Source organism: Solanum verrucosum, unplaced genomic scaffold (assembly GCF_900185275.1).
Source record: "Solanum verrucosum unplaced genomic scaffold, falcon-dt-bn FXZP01000117.1, whole genome shotgun sequence".
NCBI classification, from domain to species: Eukaryota; Viridiplantae; Streptophyta; class Magnoliopsida; order Solanales; family Solanaceae; genus Solanum; species Solanum verrucosum.
This window is the reverse complement of record NW_026020014.1, coordinates 1,118,990-1,145,685: the sequence shown is the minus strand read 5'-3', so window position 1 is coordinate 1,145,685 and position 26,696 is coordinate 1,118,990. Positions and strand designations below refer to the sequence as shown.

Here is a 26,696-nt window from a genome sequence, read left to right as displayed (position 1 = left end):
CAGATGTTGCAAAACAAACTAGCTTAATTATTTAATATTTTTATTTTAATACAATGTCTTAATATTCAGATTCAAATGTTTTAATCTTAATGAAAATATGTCTTAAATCACTTCCAATTTGTAAGTTTCTAAGAACACATTGGTGTTGAACCAAAGGGCAAAAGATATTAGTAATACTCATTTTTTTATACTTTTAGAGACAATGGGCTTTGGGCTTATGATTTGGGCCTTTAGTTTCATCTCTCTCTACCCAATTATTTGACAAAGTCCAGTCTTAAGATTGACAATTGGCATGTGGTTGTCTTTTAAGTGTCTAATAATAGGAAATCTGAGATGTCTAAATAAAACACATTCTAAGGTACAGTGGTGGTGGACCTGCTTTACTCTTAATTAGAGGTCTCGGATTTGAACCTTGGGTATAGAGAAAATTTTGTTAGGAGCCCCTCCCCCCAAATGAACCCTGCGGTGCGCGATCCGAATTTAGTCGGACTCCAATGCAGGTTCCGAACACCGGGTGGAAAACCAAAATAAATTAAACTTTAAAAGTTGTTATATATTAAACCTAATTAAAACAATAATATCTACTTACCAAATTCAGTGGCAGAGTTATAAATTTAGCAAATGATGTGTAAATTTTCTTTTTTTAGTTGTACTAAAAATGTGGAAAATTAAATATACATTCATTATACTAATAATATTTGATCTTCATATATGGACCACATAATTTCCGACAAAAGATATACATCGAAGGGATATACACCGAAACCCCCTTTGTTCAAGGTATCTCTGCCCATGCTTGTCATAGGCTTCACTGGCCAGGTAGGGAACCACCAGTAGGTCTATACTAGGGAAATTGTTCAGGACTGGGTGAATATACTCTTTATAATTTCAATTAAAGAAAATAATGCAGTGAATTTTTTATGTATATATATTATTTTAAAATATTTTATGTGTGAAAACGAATAAACTAAAAATTAGATACAGAATTTTTAATAGTAAGAAATATGTAAGGAGTTATAAATCCAAATTTGAATACATGAATCTTCGGCCACAGCCACATCCATCGTGTGCCCAAGTCGAGGTGCACATCATCATGCAAAAATAACACTAATAACTAATTTCCTCAATGTTTTATTTTGTTTGTTCCATATATTAAAATCAATTATTTTTTAATTTATTTATTTTAGTAAATTCAGAAAGTATTATTATTATTTTTGTATGCTATCCTTATTGATAAGGTTAATTACATAAAATAAACCTTAATAAAAGATATAAAGTAATGGCCACACATATTGTATGACCATTTTCGATGTAGTGAAATCTTATCATGGATGCAAAATTTGAGTGAAACAAAATTAGAATGCAAAATATTACACAAACAAAATTAAAAAGTTAGGTGGATATGTAATACTTCAAATAATTCCATAAAATACAAGTAATTAAAATCAATTTTTAATTGGTTGATCTCTTTTAATGCTGATCATCAAAATACAAACTATTGACACCAAAAAAAGTCATTCATCAAAGTTTAATTAGTAAGGCACAGGGAGTGGGAGAGCTTTAGGCATGGCTTCATGAACTGCATTAATCGGAATCGTCGTCTGGAACTTGCACTCATCCGATAAAAATTGGTTCTCTTCGATGGTAATTGCTTTAATTATGTTAAGCAAAACGTGTTCTTGCTCTTCTCCATTACTCCACCCATGGATTCTTGCTCTTATTAGATGGCGATTTTCGTTTATTAATTTCCAAACTGGAAAATCTTTTCTTGGCATAACGAAATCTTGCTCTTTCATCTTCAAGCTTGGGCAAAAATCTCCTGCTCCGTCACCGAGATAGATCATTCTTTTCTTCCCTTCCTTAGCCAATGAGGCTTGTATTCTTTCTATTACAAGACCCTGTTAATACAGAAAATCATACATTAGAATACGCTAATAATTGTGAAATTAATAGCAGATGTATCACAACAATTTACGATATATGGCAATGAACTAAATTCACGAATTTTGTATGAAGTAATTTACCTTGCACATGTTGGGAGGGCAAGTATTGAAGGTGCAGCCATGATGAACATCATGGTAAGGAAGAATTCTAAGTTTTCCTTGCTCATCAACGTAGCCCGGATTTGTGTTTATCTCCGTGAAGCAATCATGTATTCCTAGATGTTTCAAAATTGTCTCGATGTAGAAGACATTTGCATCGCTTACTATCCTCAAATCACACCTGAAGTAACAACAATATACATTTAAGATCTGATTTTACAGAACAAAAAAAAACAGAGGAACTTGCAAAATATACGTACCCTAAAGCATGAGCAGCTTTAATGGCGGGAACAACGCAGGGAATTACAGGTACGCGTTTGAGTACTTGTTCAATGTCGTTAATAGTTTTGCCTTGATCATGAAGTTCCTTCATCATTCTATCCTGTAAATTTGTTTAAAACAGAGCAGATAACAGTTAGAAGAATGTAAATTAATTAGAATGTGAATTAATTAAGTAATCAAACGAAATCTAACCATAAGAGAGTTCCAAGGCATTGTAGGAAGAAGTCGATTGAACAAATCAGTAGCTCCCAATTCATCAATCACCCAATTATCGCTGTCCAGATCAATGATCGTCTTGTCAAAATCGAAAACCACAACAATTCCAGCCATTTTTTTGTTGTTGAATCGAACAAGTATTAAATCAGAGAGAAAAAGAATTGTTTGAGTTTGAGTGAGAATAACACAGAGAAGAAGGGCTTATATAACAGTGGGATTTGAGTTAGTCGGCTGTACGTATTGGGTTTTGCGTTTATGGTAAGTTTCCTATTAGCAGTTTGGTAGAATATTAACCCTTGGATTAAGTAGACAGTCGATCCTAAACGCTTAATCGTACACCTAATTTTGATTAGCGTGGGAATATTCTCGCGTAAATAGTAATTTTTCGTATTCCGCTCTGGAGACGGATTACGCGTGAGAATTGTTTTCAAAAAAGCAATAACTATCCTAATTTCTTTTCTTTTTATGGTATTATTATTTTTTATTTTAATAATAGAAGTTTGAATTTGTTTGTCTTAAGTTATTTCTAAATAGACAAATAATATATATTTTTTTACCATAGCCTTTTCAAATATCTTCTAACTATTTCGAAATATTAACTAGTGTGACTCTATCACTTTTTATGGAAAATTGCCATAAAAATCTCTTCAACTATACAAAAAGATTTAAATATATTTTCATTCATCTCGTTTAAAATATGCCTCTGATCACCTTTTTATCATACTTTCATCCTTAAAATTGACAAATCTTTTTTTAATTACTACTCCTCCGTCCCATTTTATGTGGCACTTTTTAAATTCCGAGATTCAAACAAATTTATTTTTGACCGTAAGTTTTTCATAGATCTTTTAAACATTTTGAATTATCAATTATTGTGACTTATAGTACTTTTTTGTGGTTTACAAATATATAAATTTCATTTAAAAAATTGTGACTCTCGAAAACGAAAAGCTCCACATAAATTGAGACAAATGGATTATTATTTATTACGTGACGTATTTTTTTGTGTGGATAAAATAAAGAAAAAAAAGGAAAACTTACATAAATGTACTATATTAAAAAAATATTTATCATTTATAGCAATAACATTTTTTTTCACTTAATCACTTTTAATACATTTATAATATAGTTTTAATACATATTACAGTGAGCAATTTATAAAACTCATATAATGCACGTTTTATTGATGAATAATACATTTATCACACATTTTAATTGTCGGTTGGTTACGGTATAAGAGACATCTTATTCATGTATAAAAAGTTGCATTAGCTTTACTATGTTTGGTAGAAGTTTTGTATTAGGTATAAAAGTCAACATAACTTATACCATGTTTGGTTGGTAAGAATTTAAATGTTGTATAAAAGTTATTCATGTATTAATTAATACTGTGTTTGGTTGCATTTTTTGTAGTCCTACATAATTAATACCAACATAACTTATGAGGGATCTATGTATAAAGTTATGCAGGGTAGAAGATGGAATAAGTTATGTGGGTATTAGTTATACATGTATTAAAATGATAAATTACATATTTACCCTATTAGTAATTTTTTAAAAATGGAATCTTTACTGTTTTCCTATATACGTTTGTTGTTTTTATTTCTTTTTATATATAGACCATTTTCATTTCTTTTAATTTATTTTATTTTTTTTAATTGGAAACTTTACTGTTTTCCTATCTACGTTTGTTATTTTTATTTCTTTTTATATATAGACCATTTTCATTTCTTTTTATATATTTACAGTTTTTATTTATTTATGCAAATATAAATATTTTTTTAATATTAGAAATTTGATTGTATATTTTTGACGGTACATATGCTAATCAAATATTAACATTATATATTATTCAATATATTCCACATTTTATTAGTATGTATTATTATTTTGTATATAATAAATATTAATAATTTACAACAAGTTTAATATTCAATTGTCATGCCCCGAATCTACACCCTGGGAGGGACTGACACTAGAGAACCATTGTTGGCCCCAAGCGAACCCTTGACCTAGCTTGCTTACTCAACGGAAGACTTAAACACAAGAAATAGTCTCAAAAGGATAACTCATGTAATGTCTTAAAGAAATATTAAACTTAGCTAAAATGACAACTCAAGTCTTAAACGTATACAACTGAAAACGAAAAGACTAAAGAACTATAACTACTAATCTATGAAGCCTTTAAAACAAAGAGGAATGTCGGGACAAGACCCCCGGTCATCCTAACAACTGAAATACTAAAAGCAAAGTAAAAGGAGTCCTCCAGAATGCAATTAGGTTCACCAACTGACTGTGAGTGCTCAACGGGGCCCTGGATGCTGATCCTGATTACCTGTGTCTGTATCATAAAACGATGCAGGCCAAATGACATCAGTACATTGAATGTACGAGTATGCGAGGGGAAAACTAAACATAACATAAACTTGAAAGGAATCTGAAAGAAACACTTACCTTGACTTTACTCAACTCATGAATAACTCAACTCAAATACAAAGTAAAACAACAATAATCGTGCAGTTTATACAAAGCATTTAAAACAGTAGGTAAAAACTCAATTTGTTAAAGAAATGCGATAACAACTCAGTTTACATACAAAGTAATATAATACCGTGAGAGTTTCTCTAACCGACAACCATCACTATGAGCCTAAGTGATGATATAACGTCTTGCCCATGCTGCCAGAACTGTCATATACTTTGCCGTCAAATAGAACGCCTTAACCAAGTGGATTCATCAGTCTATGCTAAAAAATACTTAATGAATCATCTAAAAAGTATGATCATTTTCTACCCATGATGGCTACATGGTTTATGGAGACTTGAGTTATTATGAACTCGCATCTCCATATCGGTGCTCAATACTACGCCCAAAATATACTTAGCTCATATATTTTTAAAACAAAAACTTTTTCTTTGATTTGAGATAATTACTCAAAACTTAGCTTAAAAGCTCTCTTGAAAATCAGTGTTTCCTTTCTTGCTCAAATGTGAAAACATTTTTAACTCTTAGGAATACTTAGTTTCCGTATAATCTTTGAAGAAATGAAGTTTTACTCTTACTCTTTAGTCAACTCAAAGCTTAAGTCTTAAAACGACGTTAAAAAGTTTGTAAAAGACTTTTGGAAAACTTTATGAACTTCTCTTGACTTAACTCTTCACCTCTTGACTTGACTCTTAACTTTCCTTGAAATGAATTATGGATTCAAGGTTCATGATCTCATGTTTATGGATGATTTCATGATGTTTAGACGTTCCTTAGAGTGTTGGAATCAACTAGAAAACATAGGTACGTTTCTAAGAAACTAGTACGGAAAGATGGGGGAAGAATGAGAAATACTGGTATCCCTGGCGCTCTGAGCAACGTGGGGCGTCAGAGGGAAAACTTCAGAAGCAAGGGTGGGGCGCTCTGGCTGGCACGGCGCCCCAAGACCAAAACTTCAGAGGTCCCTTCTTGGGGCTCTGAGAGGGGCGGCGCCCCAGGCCCCTGCCCAGGTGCACTCCGACTTTTCTTGCTCGTTTTTCAACTCTAATCCCCCTAAATAAACTTGGTTCTTTTCCCTAACACTTAGGAACAACTAAATCATCAATATATGCAAGATCCAACTCGAAATCACACCTAATTACACGAATCAATCTTAAGAAACTTCAACAACAAGAACCTACAAGATTTCAAACGAATTAACATCAAGAACTCATAAGTTTTGCTTTCAAAACTATACAACTTCGCTGAATTGAATCATGATTGGCGCGTGGGTGAACTAACCCAATGCTATGTGATCTCACATACCTCGTAAGGATCACCCCTTGACAAAATCCACAAGCGATTCTTGAAGAACTTGACGATTCTTGCTCCTTCTTCTCTTTTCTCCTCTTCTTTTCTCTTCTCTCAAAACCCTAACTTAGTTTTCAAAAGTGTAAACTGACCAATTTCAGTTTAGACCCCAATTTAACTCCTAAAAATGAAATTAAGTAATTTGGTAAGGAAAAGACCAAACTACCCTTCCAAAATCCGGATTACACTTTTCTTATTTGAACAACCCAACTTCAAATGAGAATATCTCACTCATACAAACTCGGAATCGCGCAAACTTTGCGGCGTTGAAAAGATAATTCCAAGATCTTTCCTACGGTCTGTAGAAGCACACCTAACTCATCCTGAGCTAGGAGTTATGGTTGTTTGAAGTTGACGAAAAATTCAAACTTAACTTGAAAATTTCCAGATTTTTCATTCTTTCCTTAAATTGACTATTTCCAATTCTATCTCTTTCTAGTTCTTTCAATTAGCGAGATGTCACATCAATAGTTAATAATTCATGTGGTGTAATCTCTACATAACTAAATAATACCTACATAACTAATATCCATATAGCTAATACTCGCATAATTAAACCCAACATAACTAAACCCTGCATAACTAATACTTGCATAACTAAACCCTGCATAACTAATACCTGCATAACTCTAACCAGTAACCAAACGGCCCCTTCTAATACAATGTGTTAATTTCTTGCCAAACAAGCATAATATATTATAAAAAATAATTATAATACATATATATTGCATATATAATTCACTTTTAATACATATTGGAGATTTAAAATAGTATTGCTATGTATTGCTTTAAATGGTAACAAATAAAAAGTATCGCTAAAATTAGTAAATTATTTATTAAAAGTTATCCATCCAAGTAATTTTTCCATGAAAAAACTACACAATTTGGACCTATTTTTACCTAAACTAGACCAACCCAATATAATTATTCTGGTCGGATCCACGGTCCAAACGATTTACCTGACTGTGTGTATATATATACACTATAATGGTATCAATTAGTAGTATTTTCACTGAAATACTGTATGTTTCTTTTTAATGTCATCAAAGTATATATGATATCAAAGAGTAACTGAGTAATATATTTACTGAAGCACTGCTTCTAAATACGCATTAATATTTAAAAAATAGGAGATATGAAAGTAAGTGATAGTTTCTTTTACATACAAAGTATTCTTTTCCCTAAAATAAAATCTCCAACCAACCTAATCAATATCCACAACCCCGTGACCTGATTCAATTATATCTAATAATAAACCTGGTATTTCTCTCCAAACAAAAATAAAAAAATTCTATAATTCCTATTTTTTATCTCTTAAACCTGGTAAAAGTAAATAAAAAATTCTATATTGCTAACTGCTAAGCAAGACAAAGCAAGTTTTTCAGTAATTGAGAAAGGTAACATATTTATAGAGTTCAAGTGGAGAAGTGAAAAAATAACAAAGTAAAAAATAGATATGGTGGATACATTAGTAGTGTGTAAACTGTAAATATTTCGCACCAAGTGTTCAATAGGTACATTCTGAACATCTAATACTAGAAATAATCTCATTCGAGATGTCTAAATAAATACATGTACTTACAACTTCAAAAAATTGTTTATGTTCTAGTATTACAAAAGCCGATGCCCTTAGATAATTCTATGTTTCACGCCACAATATTTAGAGCCAGCATCAAAACACACTTTCAGTAGTACTTCAAATAAATCCATAAAATACAAGTAATTAAAGCCAATTCTTCATGTTGATCATCAAATGCAAAACGTTTGGTTAGGAACAAGTTATTTCATAATTATTAATCCCGGATAAGTTATTCCGTCATGTATACGAGATTACTTATCTCATTATTAAGGTATAAATGGTGGGATAAATAATCTCAAGATTACCTAATACCTCCAATCAAATGCAGGATAAAATATTCCTGGGATTATTTCACGTTATACCCCTCACACGAAACGATTCCACAAGAAAAGGTCATTTCATCTTACTCAATTAGAATGCATTGGGAGAATATGTTTATAACTCTAAATTCATCAATTTTGTATGAAGTGCGAGTAATTTATTTTCACTTTGTAGATTTGAGTTAGGTACCGGAGATAAAAGATGCCTGGGAATATTAGTTTGTGGTAAGTTCCTTTAGCAGTTTGGTGGATCCTAAATGCATAATCTTACAGCTAAAGATGAAGGTTTTCCATTACATATAACTTGATTTTGAATTGTTAATTATTGTGAGTCATAATACTGTTAATATAATTTTTCAATATTTAAATTTTATTTCAATAACCAATATATTCATTATATTTATCATAATCACATGATGCGACATTCTTAATATGAAGAGATGTATGAAAAATTGTAGTATTAGATTTAAATAGGAATCTATCATTAATTTCGTTGAACAACTAAGTTGGTGTACTTAAGCATTCTTTGTAATCTAATGATCGAAAGTAATTAATTAAAGCCGCCAACTCTAATCAGTTTGTTGTCATAATTGATCTGATATCTTTTTAAATGTTGATCATCAATACACAAATTACACTTTCATGAAAGCTTAATTACTATGGTAGAGGGAGAGCTTTTGGCAAGGCTTCATGAACTGTATTAATCGGAATCGTCTGGAACTTTCAGCAATCAGCTGATAAAAATTGGTTCTCTTCGATGGTAATTGCTTTAATTATTTGGAGGAGAATGTGTTGTTGCTCTTCTCCATCACTCCACCCATGAATTTCTGCTCTTATGAGATCGCAGTTATCGTTTATAAATTTCCAGACTGGGAAATCTTTCCTTGGCATAACGAAATCTTGCTCTTTCAGCTTCAAGCTTGGGCAAAAATCTCCTGCTCCGTCACCGAGATAGATCATTCTTTTCTTCCCTTTCTTAGCCAATGAAGCTTGCATTCTTTCTATTACCAAGCCCTGTTAATACAAATAATCATATATTCATTAGAATATGTCAATAATTGAATATAAATCTAAATTCATGGGTAATTTTTTTTCACGTTATTTACCTTGCACATGTTGGGAGGGCAAGTATTGAAGCTGCAGCCATGATGAACATCATGGTAAGGAAGAATTCTAAGTTTTCCTTGCTCATCAACGTAGCCCGGATTTGTGTTGATCTCCGTGAAGCAATCATGTATTCCTAGATGTTTCAAAATTGTCTCGATGTAGAAGACATTCGCATCGCTTACTATCCTCAAATCACACCTGAAGTAACAACAATATACATTTAAGATCTGATTTTACAGAACAAAAAAAAACAGAGGAACTTGCAAAATATACGTACCCTAAAGCATGAGCAGCTTTAATGGCGGGAACAACGCAGGGAATTACAGGTACGCGTTTGAGTACTTGTTCAATGTCGTTAATAGTTTTGCCTTGATCATGAAGTTCCTTCATCATTCTATCCTGTAAATTTGTTTAAAACAGAGCAGATAACAGTTAGAAGAATGTAAATTAATTAGAATGTGAATTAATTAAGTAATCAAACGAAATCTAACCATAAGAGAGTTCCAAGGCATTGTAGGAAGAAGTCGATTGAACAAATCAGTAGCTCCCAATTCATCAATCACCCAATTATCGCTGTCCAGATCAATGATCGTCTTGTCAAAATCGAAAACCACAACAATTCCAGCCATTTTTTTGTTGTTGAATCGAACAAGTATTAAATCAGAGAGAAAAAGAATTGTTTGAGTTTGAGTGAGAATAACACAGAGAAGAAGGGCTTATATAACAGTGGGATTTGAGTTAGTCGGCTGTACGTATTGGGTTTTGCGTTTATGGTAAGTTTCCTATTAGCAGTTTGGTAGTATATTAACCCTTGGATTAAATAGACAGTCAATCCTAAACGCTTAATCGTACACCTAATTTTGATTAGCGTGGGTATATTCTCGCGTAAATAGTAATTCTTCGTATTCCGCTTTGGAGACGGATTACGCGTGAGAATTGTTTCCAAAAAAGCAATAACTCTTTTCTTTTTATGGTATTATTTTAATAAATAGAAGCTCACTTAGTTATTTCTAAATAGACAAATAATATATATTTTTTTACCATAATTTTTTAAAAATATCTTTTAACTATTTAAAATATTAACTAGTGTGACTTTAGTACTTTTTATGGAAAGTGACAAAAATTCTCTTAGAACTATACAAAAAGATTAAAATATATTCTCGTCCATTTATTTGGTTAAAATATGCCTCAGATAACCTTTTTATCCTACTTTCATCCTTAAAACTAACAAATCTTTTTTTAATTATTACTTCGTTTCATTTTATGTGGCACTTTTTGAATTTCGAGATTCAAGCAAATCTATTTTTTATCGTAAGTTTTTCATAGATCTTTTAAACATTTTGAATTATCAATTATTCTGACTTATAGTACTTTTCATGTAGTTTACAAATATATAAATTTCATTTAAAAAAATTGTGACTTTCGAAAAACGAAAAGTGTCACAGAAATTGGGACAGATGAAGTATTATTTATTATGTGGCATCTTTTTTTTTTAGGATAAAATAAAGTGTAAATTTCATATATGACATATATTATAGTACTATTTTCAGGTTATAGAAGTAGATTTAGACTTTCAAGCAATAGCATTAAAAATTTCAGGTTATAACAAATTCACAAATAAAAGAAATGTTTTTATTAATTTGAAAAAAGTTTTTAAAAAAAAACGAAAATTAAAAAAAAACCGGAATTATAGATAATAAAGTAAAAAACTGAAAGTGTGGCCTGTATTTTAATTTGAATTTATTGTAGATAATTAATGATTAGCATGAAATAATGGATTCAAACAAATTAACAATATTTTTTATCCTTAATTCACTCAAAATCAGTTAAGATAAATTAAAATCAGATCATATCATTCTTTTGTAGATAATTAATAAATAGCACAAATTAAGGGATTTAAACTAATTAAGATTATTTAGTATCCTTAATTCACTCAAATCAGTTAAAATCAAATAAAAATTCAGATTTTATCATCTTCTTTTTTCAACGTTTCTCTCTCTTCAATTTGCAACAAAAAAAATTCAACGTTTCTCTCTTCAATTTTCAACAAAAAAAAACCCCACATTCAAGTAATTGAAGTTTTTTTCATCTTTGAAAATTCTTGATTTTGTTGTGATGGACAACTACGTATCAGTTTTAATCAAACATGGAGAAAGATGGGATCCTTCGGGTTGGTATTTATTATTGTTTAACGTTTGTTTTAGAATGATAGCGAAAAGAAACAAAAATGATCAAACTGTCGATTAATTGAAGGTGGAGTCATATTTTGTTCACTGTTGATATCATATTATGTTTTCTGTTGTGAAATGTAAAAAATTTAGTATTTTTTTCGTTTATTTGTTTATTTGTTTATTTTGTATACGGTTATTGTTTTGTGAAATTATAAATTTAATGTGATTTTATGAATAAATTTGATAGAATAAATTAAATGAAATTTGTATGAAAGTGTGCTAATTATTCTGTAAAAATAATTTAATTATAATGTTGATGAATTTATGAAAATTTATTTTATTTGATAATGAATTTGATAGTATATGTCGAATGAATTATGTATGAAAAGTGTGTTAAGAAATATGTGAAAAAAATTGGAATTCTTGACGAAGTGTATTACAAGTGTTTTAAATTGATATTAAATGTGAAATTGTTGAGTTTATATTAGTTTTGTTATTTCTGTATAAAGTTGGGTGACAGTAATTAATTATTTGGGACGAGAAATGTATATAGTTTGAATGAATAATCGTTTTGTATGAAATGTGTATTAAATGAGTATGAAAATGTATAAATTTTGTATGAATGGTGATTGTTGTATGAAATGTGTATTAAGTGAATATTAAATGTGAAATATTATGTTTTGTATGAAATTTGTTTTGTAATGTACTCTCTGAATGATATTTGTATGAAAAAATAATGACGAGTGTGTATAATTTTGTTGTTATTATAATGATTTTTATGGATGAAATTTGTATTGTCTTTGAAATGAAAAGTTAATATTATTTAACATTTTTCTAATTGATTTGTATAATGTTAGACTAATTGTTTTTTTTAATGAAACAGAGAATTATGTTGATTTTCAAATAAAATGAATTATATATGAAAGAGGGTTGCTGATGTGAAATTCAAATGGTCCAAAGTTATTTGCAGTAGATGTTGTCAAGTTGGCCACAACATGAAGAATGTTCAAATTATCATGTGCAAAACTAATGATTGTTTATTTGTTTAGACTATATAATTTTTATTTTATTTTGTCGTTTAGATTAATGTTTTGTTTTGATATGAAACATAATTGATTTGAAGTGCATTATAAACTTAGTATTTAATATACCGTTCATTATTTATACATTGTTCATTCATTAATTATACAAATTGTATACTGTTAAAAATAAAACTTATTCCAGCTTAATACAAAAGATAGTGTAAATATTAGTGATAATTATAAAAGGTAATTATGATATTCTGAGTATTTAATTTAATGTAAGTTTACACGAATATTAGTTTGGTTTTCAACTGTTGTCCTACTATAAATAAATTTAAAACAAATTGCAGTTAGTGTTTCATTCTCACACTAACTTTAGTTAGTGTCATACACATATTAATCAAAATTTCATACACGTTTTATCCAAACAACATGTATAAAAATTGATAAATTCATATAATCACACAATTTATACCATTTGTATATCAATATTATATCATAATTCATACAATATCCAACAATAAAATATTAAACTCATAGGCATACACGTATTAATCAGATTTCATACATGTTTCATCCAAAAACATGTTTAGAATATAAAGTAAGCATAATGTGATTTTTTTAAGAAAAAAATAGTAGTTTGACAAATCATACCATTTTCATACCAATTTAATAATTTATACCATAAACACAGTTAATAGACAATCACACCAATGTTAAAACGCAATTCATACCATTTGTATACCATTATTATATCACAATTCATAAAATTTTAAAAATCAAAACAATTAAGCGTAGTCATACACATATTAATCAGATTTCATACAGATTTCATCCAATAAATGTACAATTTGGAAACACACAAATATTTTCAAAATAGTATCTTGAAATTGTAATAGGCCATCAGTAATTCATATGTAAACGGTATCTGCCTGAAAGAAAACATATGATATTATATATCATCAAATACTTAAACACAAAAAAATTGTCCAAAAGTTAAAAAAAAATAACTTTTTGTTGTTCTTCTGGTTGATGGTTTTGAAGATGCTCCAACTTCTACATTTTTTTTTCTTTTTTTTCTTTTTGATTTCAGTAACAAAATCAAAATCAAAATCAGAAAGGGTTTCAACAATTTTCCCCTTCATCTTCTTCCCCTTTTGATTTGCAGGGGTGAACTTTTTTATCTTCATTTTTTCTCTCTTTGTCGCTCCTTCAACTTAGATGAACCATCCGTCGCCGGATTTTGAATATTCGCCGAATTTTCAACAATTTCACCCAATCTGGGACTCTTTTGAGGCATTTTAACGGGTTTTTTTATACGTAATTTTGTTGGGAAAAAAATTTGGACGAAAGATTGAATGTTGGTGTAGTTGGCTGGTGAGAAAAATGGGAGAGAAGAAGGTGAAAGTGGGGTAATAGCGTGTATAGTTGGATATGTGTGGGGGAAGGGTGGTGGGATTGACTAATGGGAGGCTATGAGTATAACATTAAATAAGGAAGTGTAATCAATGTAAAATCCCTATAATTGTGTAAGAGATAATTATGGGGTATTCTTTATTTAAATAATTTAATAATAATATAAAATTACAAAAAATTACTTATTTAATAAAGTAAAATTTAATTAATTTATAAATAAATAGTGATATGTTATAACCTGTAATTAAACTGTTATAAGCAAGAATTTTTTTAAAGTAGATTTAAAACCTGTAATATTGACTCTTAATGTGTATATGGGGTTTTTTTTCCCTAAAATAAAGAGAAAACTACACAAATTGGACCTATAAGGTAAATATTTACCTAAACTCGACCAACCCAATATAATTATCCTGGTTGGACCCACAACCCTAATTATTTACTTGATTGCTCCCTTGTTCTATTCACTGAACCATTGCTTCTTGATCCTTGATCTTATCAGAATGTATATATATATATATATATATATATATATATATATATATATATATATATATATAAACACTCTGATAATATCTATATACTCTGATGGTATCAATTAACAGTTCAGTATTTTCACTGAAATATTATATGTTCCTCCTTGATGTCATCGAAGTATCTATGGTATCAAAGAGTAACTGGGTAATATTTTCATTGAAGCACTGCTTCTAAATACACATTAATATTTTTTTTAAAATAGGAGATATGAAAGTAAGAGATAATCGCTTGTAAATAGTTTCTTAGTATTCTTCCTTAAAATAAAATCTCCAACCAACATAATCCATATCCACAACCTCATGACCTGATTCAACTAAATCTAATAATAAACCTGGTACTTTCTCTCCCTTAAACAAAAATAAAACAAATTCTATGCTTCCTATTTTTTATCACCTAAACTTGGTAAAAGTAAATAAAAAATTCTATATTGCTAAGCAAGACAAAGCAAGTTTTTCTGTGATTGAGAAAGATAACCTATTAAAAAAGTTCAAGTGGAGAAGTGAAAAAATGATAATAGTATCTCAAAAAGAAGTGTTCATATTATTTTCTATATTCATCATATTAAATGGGTGTTAATATTAATTATCTTATAAATCAGTTTGAATGTTGGTCATAACATGGTTGTTGCCAACGTATTTTTCTCTTAATTGGCCTTCAAATGATTTGCCTTTATTCTTCTTTATTGGCATTAATTCCTTTTTCTTACCGTTGGAGGCTTTAGCCTTATGTATGTTTTCATATAAATCTGGTCTTCCTCTATCACAAAGATAGAGAGAACACAATACATATTAGAGAGTAAATCTTTTCTTCTATATTCTATTGGTGTGTTGGGTTTTATTCTTTAAATCTTTGTTAGTTTCTGGCTCCTAGTTTTATAGAAGAGCTTGTTAAATTATGGGGGATACACTTATATCGGGTGAAATATCCTTAAGTACAGTGTCTTTAGACACGCCTCAAGCTATGAGAATTTCCTATATGAAGTACAAACTTTGGTGAATCCGATACAAGTGTTCGTGATGAAGATATTTTTCGTAAGATTTCCAACAAAAAATAGATATTGTCGATACATTGTCTTTTAATTTGGTCATATTAGTAGTGTGTAAATATCTGCACCAAGTGTTCAATAAGGACATTCTGAATATATCTTTCTGAGCGTCTAATACTAGAAATTTAGAGGTGTCAAATGGACGGGTTGGGTTGAAATTGGAGATATTAAAATGGGTTGAAATAATAATTGAGTTGGGTTCTGACCTGCTCAAATTTACTTTGGACTCAAATGGGCTTAAAAGCGGGTTGAGTCTTGACCCGCCCAATTTGATCCGCTTAATCTCAAAAAATTTAATATATTGTTATTCAAGTTTTATAACCACAATTTGAATTTCAACTCAAGAAAATTTTAAAAAAGAATTTACAAATGGATAGATAAATCCTAAAAGATATTGTTGACACCCAATTTTGACCCTCCACGATACGGATTAGTTTTTGAGCTTCTTAGTTTTTAAACAATTTAGAATAATTAGCTTTATAAAATTCAAATATTTTTTCAAGGTTATTTTAAGTAATTTCAATCGGTTTTTTTAATTTTTAAGTAATTAGTATATTTCATATAATTATATGTGTAATTAGCATATTTTATAAATATTTGAACATCGTCTCAAAAGATTTCCCATTTTTAAGTTAAATATTTTGTTAATCTAGTTTGGTTTAGATTATAGTCATAATTTCGAGTTAATTAATTTGTAGCTAAATTAGTTATTTTAAATTTTCATTCATTATCTTATGTCGTTAAAATTAAGAAGCTTGTTAACTGATTAATATCAATTCATCCTATTTAATTACTAGCCGTATCTATCCTAATTAAGTTCGAATCGGCTAAGTCTTTGTAATTCAATTGTAGCCACTTCTTTACCAAGTCTTTTATATTAAAGAGCATTTTTTTTGGGCAAATATTTCCCTCAAACTCTCCAGCCCATTTTCCCTTCTTGCTTGCAAACTCAGCAGCCCATTCCTTTTCACCCAATCCATTTCCTAAACTAATCCCTCCAGCCCACACCCTTAGCTCCGACCCGGCCCAACTCTTCATCATCAACAAAGAGACCCAGTAGGTGAACATCACAGCAGCTTCCAAACATCAAAAATACAATACATACAGCCGACAACAATACCATACGTACATACCCAGTACCAAGCGACCCCACCCCATGCTTGCCTTCGTCTTCTTCACGCTAAATCAACCTGAAAATCGCGTCTCTTACCCTGCAAGAACCCATACCCTGCAGACCCATCACCCTCACGTCTCTTTTCCCCCTTTTTAAGGGATTTTCAAATCCCTTCCACTGTTATCTTGAAAAGGGGCAGATGAGTTCGAATTTTTGCCCATTCGAGTTTTCTCGGAGTCGTGTTTCGGTATGAAAATTGTTGCTCATTCCTGCTCGTTCCCGTTTCTAGTCGCTGCTCCAAAAAAGGTGAATGTCCTTTTAATTTTAATTTCTTGTTAGTCAATGTTGTGTTTGTGCTTGTTAGTTATTGCTATTAGTTACTGATGTGATTATATTTGTTAGTTAATGTTGTTAGTTATTGTTGTGTTTGTGCTTGTTAGTTAATGTTATTAGTTAATGTTGTTAGTTATTGTTGTGTTTGTGCTTGTTAGTTAATGTTATTAGTTAATGTTGTGATTATACTTGTTAGTTAATGTTGTTAGTTATTGTTATGTTTGTGCTTGTTAGTTAATGTTATTAGTTACTGTTGTGATTATACTTGTTAGTTAATGTTGTTAGTTATTGTTGTGTTTATACTTGTTAGTTAATGTTGTGTCTATGAATAGAATGGAATTTTCGACCTCTTATGAGTTTTCTATCGATTTTATCCCTTCCAAATGCCCTTTGTTTGTCTCACCTGTTGTTCTTCTTGTTGATGTTGGATAATAGGAGTTCTTGGTCCTAGCTTGCTCATGTTCAATATGAATTTGTGTTATTGCTTAATATTTAACGTCTTATCCTTTATTATTTCACCTCAAGTTGAATGAATGAATTAATATATAAACATTTCGAGTTCATGTGTCGCATTTACTACTCTTTTTTTGGGGTTCTTGTATTGTGTTCGTCACTACTCGTTTTGATTCCTTTTATTTGGTTGCTTTGTTGAGTCTAATTCGGAGTGTAGGCTTTAATTCCGTTTTCTCAGATGGCATTTGCTCCATTTTTGTTTTCCTTTTTTCCATTCAAGTTTGCCGCATCTGTTTGTGTTCACTATTTTTCAATATTCAATTTAGTCACTAGTGCCTTAATCCTTTAGATCTGTTTTTATCTCAATTAGTGCTAGTAAATATTTTGCTTTGAATATTAAGTCCTCATACTTGTGCTTCTTATGAGTTTTTTTTTTTTAAATCAGGAAATATAGAATTTGTCATGCTATTTAGAAGATGTTTTATTTAAGTGCGTGAATAATTCCCTTCCGTTTCAATTATTTATTTGATTAAGTATGAGATGTGCATTAATTTGTCAAGATGGAATTATTGGAAGGAGTATATGTATCACCTGGTGAGCATTAATGATGTTTCTGGTGCCTATACGTTCTCTGTCTATACTTGTAGTAATTTTTAAATGTTTTGGATGAGTTATATCACAATTATCTCTAGTTGAATGCATAATTATATATATATGAATTGTTCAAAATCCCTCACTAATTCCTTTTCCCTTTACTTTTAATACATGTGACATCAACTCGAGTCCCTCATGGGCTTCATCTTTCTTCCTTTCGCATTTCGGGAGGGCCATAAAGGCTCAAGATTCGTTTGTTGAGTCGGCCTCATTTTGTTCGAGCTGCTGGAAAGTCAAATTACAGGTCCCGAAAAGTCAAAAATGGGCTATATACATATTGTATACAGCGGTATACACTCATTATACAGCAAATTACAGGTCAAAAATGCGAAAATACAGAGATGAGGCGAAATATAGGTGTTCGGAAGCAAGAGATACATGAAAAGAGCTAATATATATGCTCATATACACTGATATACATTCGGTGTATACGCAAAATGGGAATTGAATTAAAGCTTAAAAATACAGCGAAATTGGGCCAAAAAGGGGCCCAATTTCATTATCTCTTTTACTCTTCTAATGATTTGATTATGTGTTGACTAATCTTATTTAACTTTAACTTTAAATAACTTAATTAAATTCCCCAAAAGATGAGTTATTTTCTTTGTGTTGGTTTAATTCTAATACATTTCATGTTATTTTGTGTTCATTTATTTTATTAATCAAGTATATTGGTCAAAATTTTATATCTTCAATTAAGTTAAACTTTTTGTACTTAAGAAGAGATGTTCTCTAATGCTTTTCACTTAATCACATTTTACTCATTTTAAAATTGTTTTAAGTTAAAGTATTTTTCTCAAATAAACTTTAAAAAATGTTGGTCAAATCCTTTTCAATTAATTAAAAATAATAATACTTAATTAGTCATTTTTCTCAAAAAAGGTTAGTCAAGCTTTTTATTCTTCAATTAATTTAAAATGATTTTCATGTTTTAATTTCTTAAATTGGTTTAAATCATTATTTCAAAATGAATTAAATAAATTCTAATTAATCTATTTTATTAAATATTCTAATCACTTATATTTAGAGTCAAATATTTCATTTTGGATCCCTTTCTCTAAAAAATAAAATAGGATAAAAATGTGTCAGTTATTTAATTGTTTTCTCAAAGTTAATCAAATATTGTAAATTATTATTTTCTATATTAAATCATTTTTTTCTAAAAAATATTCAAAATATATTTTAGTCAAGTCGCAGGTCAACCGCATGTTAGCGGACACTTCGAATGCTTAAACCCTTCTCGAAGTGTAAATTGAACCCCGAACCCTTTTTGGTATTTTCAAATGATTTTTTCTTTTTAAATCTTTGAAAATTATAAATTTTCTTAATTTCTTAAAAAAATTAAGTGGCGACTCTTTTCTAAGTTTTTTTTCTCAAATTGTTTTATACTTGGAACATTTCAAAAAGTGATTTTTCTAAAGGTTAGTAAAATTACGGCACAACATATATAAAATAGATAGTAATTCATACCTTCAATATAATAAAATATATTACATCAATGAAAACTATGAGTCTTAAAACTGGTTGAAATTGAAGATTAAATTGAGCTCAATTGAGGATTATCTTTAAATGGGTTAAAACTTGATGGGTTGAGATTGAACCCAATCTAAATTATCTTGAGCCCAACCCTTAAAATTATGGACGAATTGAGCGGGTTACCTATAATTGAGCTCATATTTTACTCCCCTAATAGAAATAATCTCATTCAAGATGTCTAAATAAAAACAACTTCAAAAAATTGTTTATGTATTAGATCTAAAACAAACACCCTATTTAATCAAAGTGTTGTGGATTCTTGCAGTTTTCTATTGAGGAGGTTGGGGAATCCAGTACTACGCCATAACTTCCGGCAAGGAAATAAATTAGCAGACTTTTTGGCAAAGGAAGGATGCAGGCTAGATACTATTACTGAAACTGCTATATATCCTGGTAACTTTATCTATTTTGCAAGCGGACAAAGACGGAGTTGCGACTACTAGACAACTATCAGTGTCTATCTCTACTAAACTAGCTATGTTTGGGAATCTAAATGTCCTTAGTAATGATGTAACTCATACTGATGCTATTACTACTAGTACTGAAACTACTATAGAAAATAGAGACGCTAATGGCTAATGTACCTACTACTAATGTTGTAATGTCATCTCATCTTACTCAATAAGAAGGCACAGGGAGAGTTTTAGGCATGACTTCATGAAAATATCCCCTGTTCCAATCTTTTTTCGAGAAGAAGGACATTAAACCGTTGAAAAATTTTGTAGATTTGAGTTAGGTAACGGAGTTAAAAGATGCCTGGGAATATTAGTTTATGGTAAGTTCCTTTTGCAGTTTGGTGGATACTAAATGCATAATCTTACAGCTAAAGATGAAGGTTTTCCATTACATATAACTTGATTTTGAATTGTTAATTATTGTGACTCATAATAATACTGTTAATATAGTTTTTCAATATGTAAATTTTATTTCAATAACCAATATATTCATTATATTTATCATAATCACATGATGCGACATTCTTAATATGAAGAGATGTATGAAAAATTGTAGTAGTATTAGATTTAAATGTTGATCATCAATACACTTTTTTTGACATAAAAAACAAGTCATTCCATAAAAGCTTAATTATTGTGGTAGAGGGAGAGCTTTAGGCAAGGCTTCATGAACTGTATTAATCGGAATCGTCTGGAACTTGCAGCAATCAGTTGATAAAATTTGGTTCTCTTCGATGGTAATTGCTTTAATTATTTGGAGGAGAATGTGTTGTTGCTCTTCTCCATCACTCCACCCATGAATTTCTGCTCTTATGTGATTGCGGTTATCGTTTATTAATTTCCAGACTGGGAAATCTTTCCTTGGCATAGCGAAATCTTGCTCTTTCAGCTTCAAGCTTGGGCAAAAATCTCCTGCTCCGTCACCGAGATATATTATTCTTTTCTTCCGGTCTTCCTTGGCCAATGAAGCTTGTATTCTTTCTATTACCAGACCCTATTAATACAGAAAATCATACATTGGAATACGCTAATTATCGTGAAATTAATAGCGGACATATCACAACAATTTACGGTATATGGCAATGCACACAACATATGTTATAGTAACTAAGTTCACGGATTTTGTATGAAGCAATTTACCTTGCACATGTTGGGAGGGCAGGTATTGAAGGTGCAGCCATGATGAAGATCGTGGTGAGGAAGGATTCTAAGTTTTTTTTCTTCATCAACGTAGCTCGGATTTGTGTTGATCTCTGTGAAGCAATCATATATTCCTATATGTTTCAAAATTGTCTCGATGTAAAAGACATTCGCATCGCTTACTATCCTCAAATCACATCTGAAATAACACATAAACTAATTTGAGTAAATCCGATTTTACAGAACAAAAAAAACAGGGGAAGTTACAAAATATACACATATACGTACCCTAAAGCATACGCAGCTTTAATGGCGGGAACAACACGGAGAATTACGGGTACGCGTTTGAGTACTTGTTGAATGTCGTCAATAGTTTTGCCTTGATCATGAAGTTCCTTCATCATTATATCCTGTAATTTGTTTAAAACAGAGCAGATAACAGTTAGAACAATGTAAATTAATTAGAATGTGAATTAATTAAGTAATCAAACGAAATCTAACCATAAGAGAGTTCCATGGCATGGTAGGAAGAAGTCGATTGAATAAATCAGTAGCGCCCAATTCATCAATCACCCAATTATCGCTGTCCAGATCAATGATCGTCTTGTCGAAATCGAAAACCACAACAACTCCAGCCATTACTTTCAGAGTATGTATGTAACAAACGAAATAGAGAGCTTCCAATTTCTTTCTAATTGTTTTGAGTTTGAAGTGATGAGAGGGGTCTTTATATAGTTGGAAAGAATGTTTGTAGATTTGAGTTAGGAAAAGTAAAAGTACATACTAAAAGATACCGTCCGTATGTATTGGGTTTTGAGTTTATGGCAAGTTAGTTTTTGTAAAATATTAACCGTTGGATTAACTTGAACTAAAAGGATAATCTTACGGCTAAATACAAGTGTTTTCCTTCAGCTTTATACACTAATTTTGACTTATGGAAAATTTGGAGCGGGAATATTCTCACATATTCCGCTTTTGGGTTCCGATTATGATTCTAGGCGGCTTATCTATAAGGTTAAATCTGTAATTGCATGTTGTTTTGTTTATTTTAGGTAACACGAATTATGCTTGAGATTTGTTTGAAAAAAGTTACTATTTTGAAGTTGATTTTTCAATCCTTTTTTGTGTTAGATTTTTATCATAAGATTATTTATTCTATGCTATAGTGTAATTTGACGCGTAAATAATTACGATGTTGAGATCAAGTTATAGGAGATTGAACACATACTATAAATTGAATTTTAAAAATCTAATTAACACACTATATGCATTTATGTACTATTTGAAATACCTATCATAGAGAAAATATTTTTAACATGGTACTATCCTTCAAACAGGAGCGGAGCTACATGAGCTCATGGATTTATCTAAACCCCTTTTATCGTAAAATTACATTTTATATATAGAATTGATTATTGATTTATGTGTATATGTTTAACAATGATGCCCCTCGGGATAAGCTAAAGGCTTGACTTAGACATTTAGTGGTAAAGCGTGTTCAAGATTCTACGAAATCTTCTCGGCTTCGCAAGTTCGAGTCCGGTCTTGCTGCTGCTAGTTCCTATGTTTTGTCACATTTTAGCTTGTTGTTGTTACTTCCCATGTTTTATCACATTTTAACTTGTACATTAGCATGCTTATTTATTTTTTTGAACCCCTCATTGAAAATACTGTCTTCGTCACTGCCTTCAAATATATAAGGACACGTGACTTTCATCTAAGACATTTTTGGGGTAGGGTGTTTCAAAAAAGCTCTAGGGAGCAAATTGAAGGCGTAGCTCTCTAGGGCGTAAGTCCTAGAATTTTGGGCATTTTCAGGTTGTAGTGATTTATATATATATATATATATATATATATATATATATGAAGCAACTCTCGTGGAAAATGACGATGTGATAAATATTTTTTTGGATAATTGTAATTTGTACCTATTTGCCTAACATTGATAGGTAGGGGTATTCATGGTTTGGATAAATCGATCCAAACCGAATCAAATCAATTAAATAAACTGATTTAATTTGGGTTTGGTTTAGTTTGGTTTTAGATTTTTAAAAATCGATAGTATTTGGGTTGATTATATTTTTTTTATTAAAAAAAAACATAAGAAATAACTGAACCAAACCGAACCGACAAATTATATACATATATTTTATTATTATACATACATAACATATTATTTTTATTAACAATTTTAAAGATCTTATATATGTTTTTATCAAAATTTATTTATAATTTACTTATGAAAGCAAAAATGCCCAAGGTGAGAATATTTATCTTATTGATTTCATGTATATGAGTGTCTATGATTAAAATGTCACCGTCTCTTCCTTCTAGGCCAAAATAACAAATTTTGAAGTTTTATTCATAGTAAATTCAATGTTGAAAGTTATGTAATGTCAGTCTTTCTACTATTTTCGTTTTGAATGGATTGTTGTCACTTTTTTTCACGTTTTGAATGAACTGTTTCTTTTATTTTTATCTATGATTAATAACCGAAAACCAGATCAAATCGAACCGAAACCGATAACAATCAAATCGATAAATATATTTTATAATTGGTTTGATTTGGTTTAGATAATTTTAAAACCGATTATATTAGTTTGGTTTTAATTTTAACCAATAACCGATTCAAATCGATCTGTGAACACCCCTATAATGATAGGATAGAGATTTCATACAACTATTGTATGTTTATTTATTCTTTATTATTACTCATACCCTTTTTATCCTTTCCTTCTTTGATTTATATAAACAATAATTAGTGCAAATATTAGTTAATGCAAATATTAGTTGAGGATGATCGGGGGTCCTGTCCCGACATCCCTCTTTGTTTTAGAGGCTTCGTAGACAGTTAGTAGTCAAACGTCTTTATATTATCATTTCATATGTTAAGACTTGAATTGTCATTTTGGCCAAGTTGAATGTTGACCATTAAACATTCTGAGTTATTTCACTAAAGTTATTGGAGTAAGTTCATTTGATTATAGTAAAATGTTTAGAGTCTTCCGCTGAGCCAGTAAGCAAGGCCAAGGGTTCGCTTGGGGCCAGCAATGGTCTTCGAATGATGATCACGTCCAGGATTTAAGCTCAGGGCGTGACATTAAAACACTTGACCTATATTGATGATTACTTTACTAAAAATTAATGAAGCGGAGCAACTTCCATTAAAAACAAGTCACTTTTGTAATGATTATTCTCTTATTATATAAGAGGGAGTTTATGATGGGACATTGTGATGTCCAATCATAAACTCCCTATATAATATATAATATATAATATAATAAATCATTTTTTCTACTATATAATATATATTTATTTTTCTACTATAAGGGAGTTTATATAATATATAATAATATAATATAATAAATCATTTACAAATGACTTAAAATATTTCATATTTAAAGGATATTCTCTTATTATATAAGAGGGAGTTTATGATGGGACATTGTGATGTCCAATCATAAACTCCCTATATAATATATAATATATAATATAATAAATCATTTTTTCTACTATATAATATATATTTATTTTTCTACTATAAGGGAGTTTATAATATAATATAATAAATCATTTACAAATGACTTAAAATATTTCATATTTAAAGGATATATAATAAAATAGGTTCACTCTCAAAATTCTATCCGGGTCACATATATTGGGACAGAAAAAATAACATATATCATTTTAAAATTACCAAAAAAGTATTATAAATAATAATAATTAACAACTTAAAATATCTTAAAGACATTTTAAAAAGGTTAATTTTGTAATTGTAATTTCTACTATATAATAAAAGGGAGTTTATATAATATATATTCTACTATTATATAGTATCATAATAAAACCCCTTTTATTATATAGTAGAAATAAATAATATATATATATATATATATATATATATATATATATATATATATAAAATATAATATATAATAATATAATATAATAAATCATTTACAAATGACTTAAAATATTTAATATTTAAAAGATATATAATAAAATAGGTTGACTCTCAAAATTCTATCCGAGTCACATATATTGGGACAGAAAAAATAACATATATCATTTCAAAATTACCAAAAAAGTATTATAAATAATAATAATTAACAACTTAAAATATCTGAAAGACATTTTAAAAGGGTTAATTTTGTAAGTTTATCCAAATCACATAAATTAGGACAAAGTGACCAGCAATGTAAGTTATTTGAAAGTTACATAAAAATATTATAAATCACAATAATTAATAACTTAGAACATTTTTTTTTAAAATGCAAATTTGGATGACTCTTCAAATTTCATTTGTGTCACATAAATTGAGACAACAAAAATAACATATATTGCGCCCATTTTAATTTATTTGTCTTAATTTTTTTTTATATTTAAAAATTGCGTAAAAATACTATAAATCATGATAATTGACAACACAAAATATTTCAAAAATAAATACATATAAAAAAATTCGATTAATTCTTGAAATTAATCTATCGTTAAAAATTATGTATAAAATACAATAAATCGTGATTTTGACCACTTAAAATATTTATTAAAAAAACAGAAAAAATAAATTGACTGATTCTTAAAATTAATCTATCAATGTCACATAAATGAGACAAAAGTAGTAATATGTATTGTTTAATGTGAAATTATTGAAAACTACGTAAAATGTATTATAAATGTTAACAATTAACAACATTTGATTGAATCTTGAAATTTTATCAATGCTACATACATTGAGACAAGTGGAGTAATATATATTAAGTATTTAAAAATTACGTACAACCATATTGCTTTCTGTAGGATTCGAATTATCGTGGTCATTTTTTAGGCTGATACAAGTTTTGTACTTTTTTTTTAATATTATAAATCGCAATAATTAATAATTTAAAATATTTTGAAAAATATATTAAAAATTTAGTTGGTTTCAGGAATTTTATTTATACTATATAAAATGGGACAAAGAAAGCAACATATATCATTTACAAATGACTTAAAAAGCATTAAAAATTAGAATAATTACCAATTTAAAATATTTAAAAGCTATATAATAAAATAGGTTCACTCTCAGAATTCTTTCAGGCTCACATATATTAGGACAGAAAAAATAACACATATCATTTTAAAATTACCAAAAAAGTATTATAAATAATAATAATTAACAACTTAAAATATCTGAAAAACATTTTAAAAGGGTTAATTTTGTATTTTTATCCATATCACATAAATTAGGACAAAGTGACCAGTAATGTTGGTTATTTGAAAGTTACATCAAAATATTATAAATCACAATAATTAATAACTTAAAACATTTTTTAAAAAAATAAATAAATTTGGATGACTCTCCAAATTTTATTTGTGTGACATAAATTGAGACAACAAAAATAACATATATTGGGTCCATTTTAATTTATTTGTCTTATTTTTTTTTGGGTTTTTTATATTT

General features: G+C 29.3%; 3 protein-coding genes across 3 annotated transcripts; all 3 read right to left on the bottom strand.

The window, feature by feature from the left end:
- Positions 1-1,532: 1,532 nt before the first annotated feature.
- LOC125820682 (inorganic pyrophosphatase 1-like) lies at positions 1,533-2,685 on the bottom strand. The gene is made up of 4 exons (XM_049500104.1): positions 2,517-2,685; positions 2,303-2,424; positions 2,025-2,223; positions 1,533-1,898 (listed from the first exon to the last, which is right to left on the bottom strand). The coding sequence occupies exons 1-4, from the start codon at positions 2,652-2,654 to the stop codon at positions 1,533-1,535; spliced, it is 825 nt and encodes a 274-aa protein (XP_049356061.1). The 5' UTR covers positions 2,655-2,685.
- A 6,311-nt stretch (positions 2,686-8,996) lies between these two features.
- Positions 8,997-10,040, bottom strand: LOC125820685 (inorganic pyrophosphatase 1-like). The gene is made up of 4 exons (XM_049500106.1): positions 9,872-10,040; positions 9,658-9,779; positions 9,380-9,578; positions 8,997-9,287 (listed from the first exon to the last, which is right to left on the bottom strand). Exons 1-4 carry the CDS (start codon positions 10,007-10,009, stop codon positions 8,997-8,999), a joined length of 750 nt encoding a protein of 249 aa, XP_049356063.1. The 5' UTR covers positions 10,010-10,040.
- A 10,704-nt stretch (positions 10,041-20,744) lies between these two features.
- Positions 20,745-21,892, bottom strand: LOC125820683 (inorganic pyrophosphatase 1-like). Its single transcript, XM_049500105.1, has 4 exons — positions 21,755-21,892; positions 21,542-21,663; positions 21,254-21,452; positions 20,745-21,107 (listed from the first exon to the last, which is right to left on the bottom strand). The coding sequence occupies exons 1-4, from the start codon at positions 21,890-21,892 to the stop codon at positions 20,745-20,747; spliced, it is 822 nt and encodes a 273-aa protein (XP_049356062.1).
- Positions 21,893-26,696: the final 4,804 nt, after the last annotated feature.

Bases quoted from the DNA above. Each gene is read 5' to 3' on its own strand.
- LOC125820682 (XM_049500104.1), bottom strand. From the start codon at position 2,654: ATGGCTGGAATTGTTGTGGTTTTCGATTTTGACAAGACGATCATTGAT. The intron at 2,425-2,516 runs GTTAGATTTCGT...ACAAATTTACAG, and splicing joins TGCCTTGGAACTCTCTTATG to GATAGAATGATGAAGGAACT. The intron at 2,224-2,302 runs GTACGTATATTT...TTGTTACTTCAG, and splicing joins AAAGCTGCTCATGCTTTAGG to GTGTGATTTGAGGATAGTAA.
- LOC125820685 (XM_049500106.1), bottom strand. From the start codon at position 10,009: ATGGCTGGAATTGTTGTGGTTTTCGATTTTGACAAGACGATCATTGAT. The intron at 9,780-9,871 runs GTTAGATTTCGT...ACAAATTTACAG, and splicing joins TGCCTTGGAACTCTCTTATG to GATAGAATGATGAAGGAACT. The intron at 9,288-9,379 runs GTAAATAACGTG...TTGTATTAACAG, and splicing joins GCCCTCCCAACATGTGCAAG to GGCTTGGTAATAGAAAGAAT.
- LOC125820683 (XM_049500105.1), bottom strand. From the start codon at position 21,892: ATGGCTGGAGTTGTTGTGGTTTTCGATTTCGACAAGACGATCATTGAT. The intron at 21,664-21,754 runs GTTAGATTTCGT...AACAAATTACAG, and splicing joins TGCCATGGAACTCTCTTATG to GATATAATGATGAAGGAACT. The intron at 21,108-21,253 runs GTAAATTGCTTC...CTGTATTAATAG, and splicing joins GCCCTCCCAACATGTGCAAG to GGTCTGGTAATAGAAAGAAT.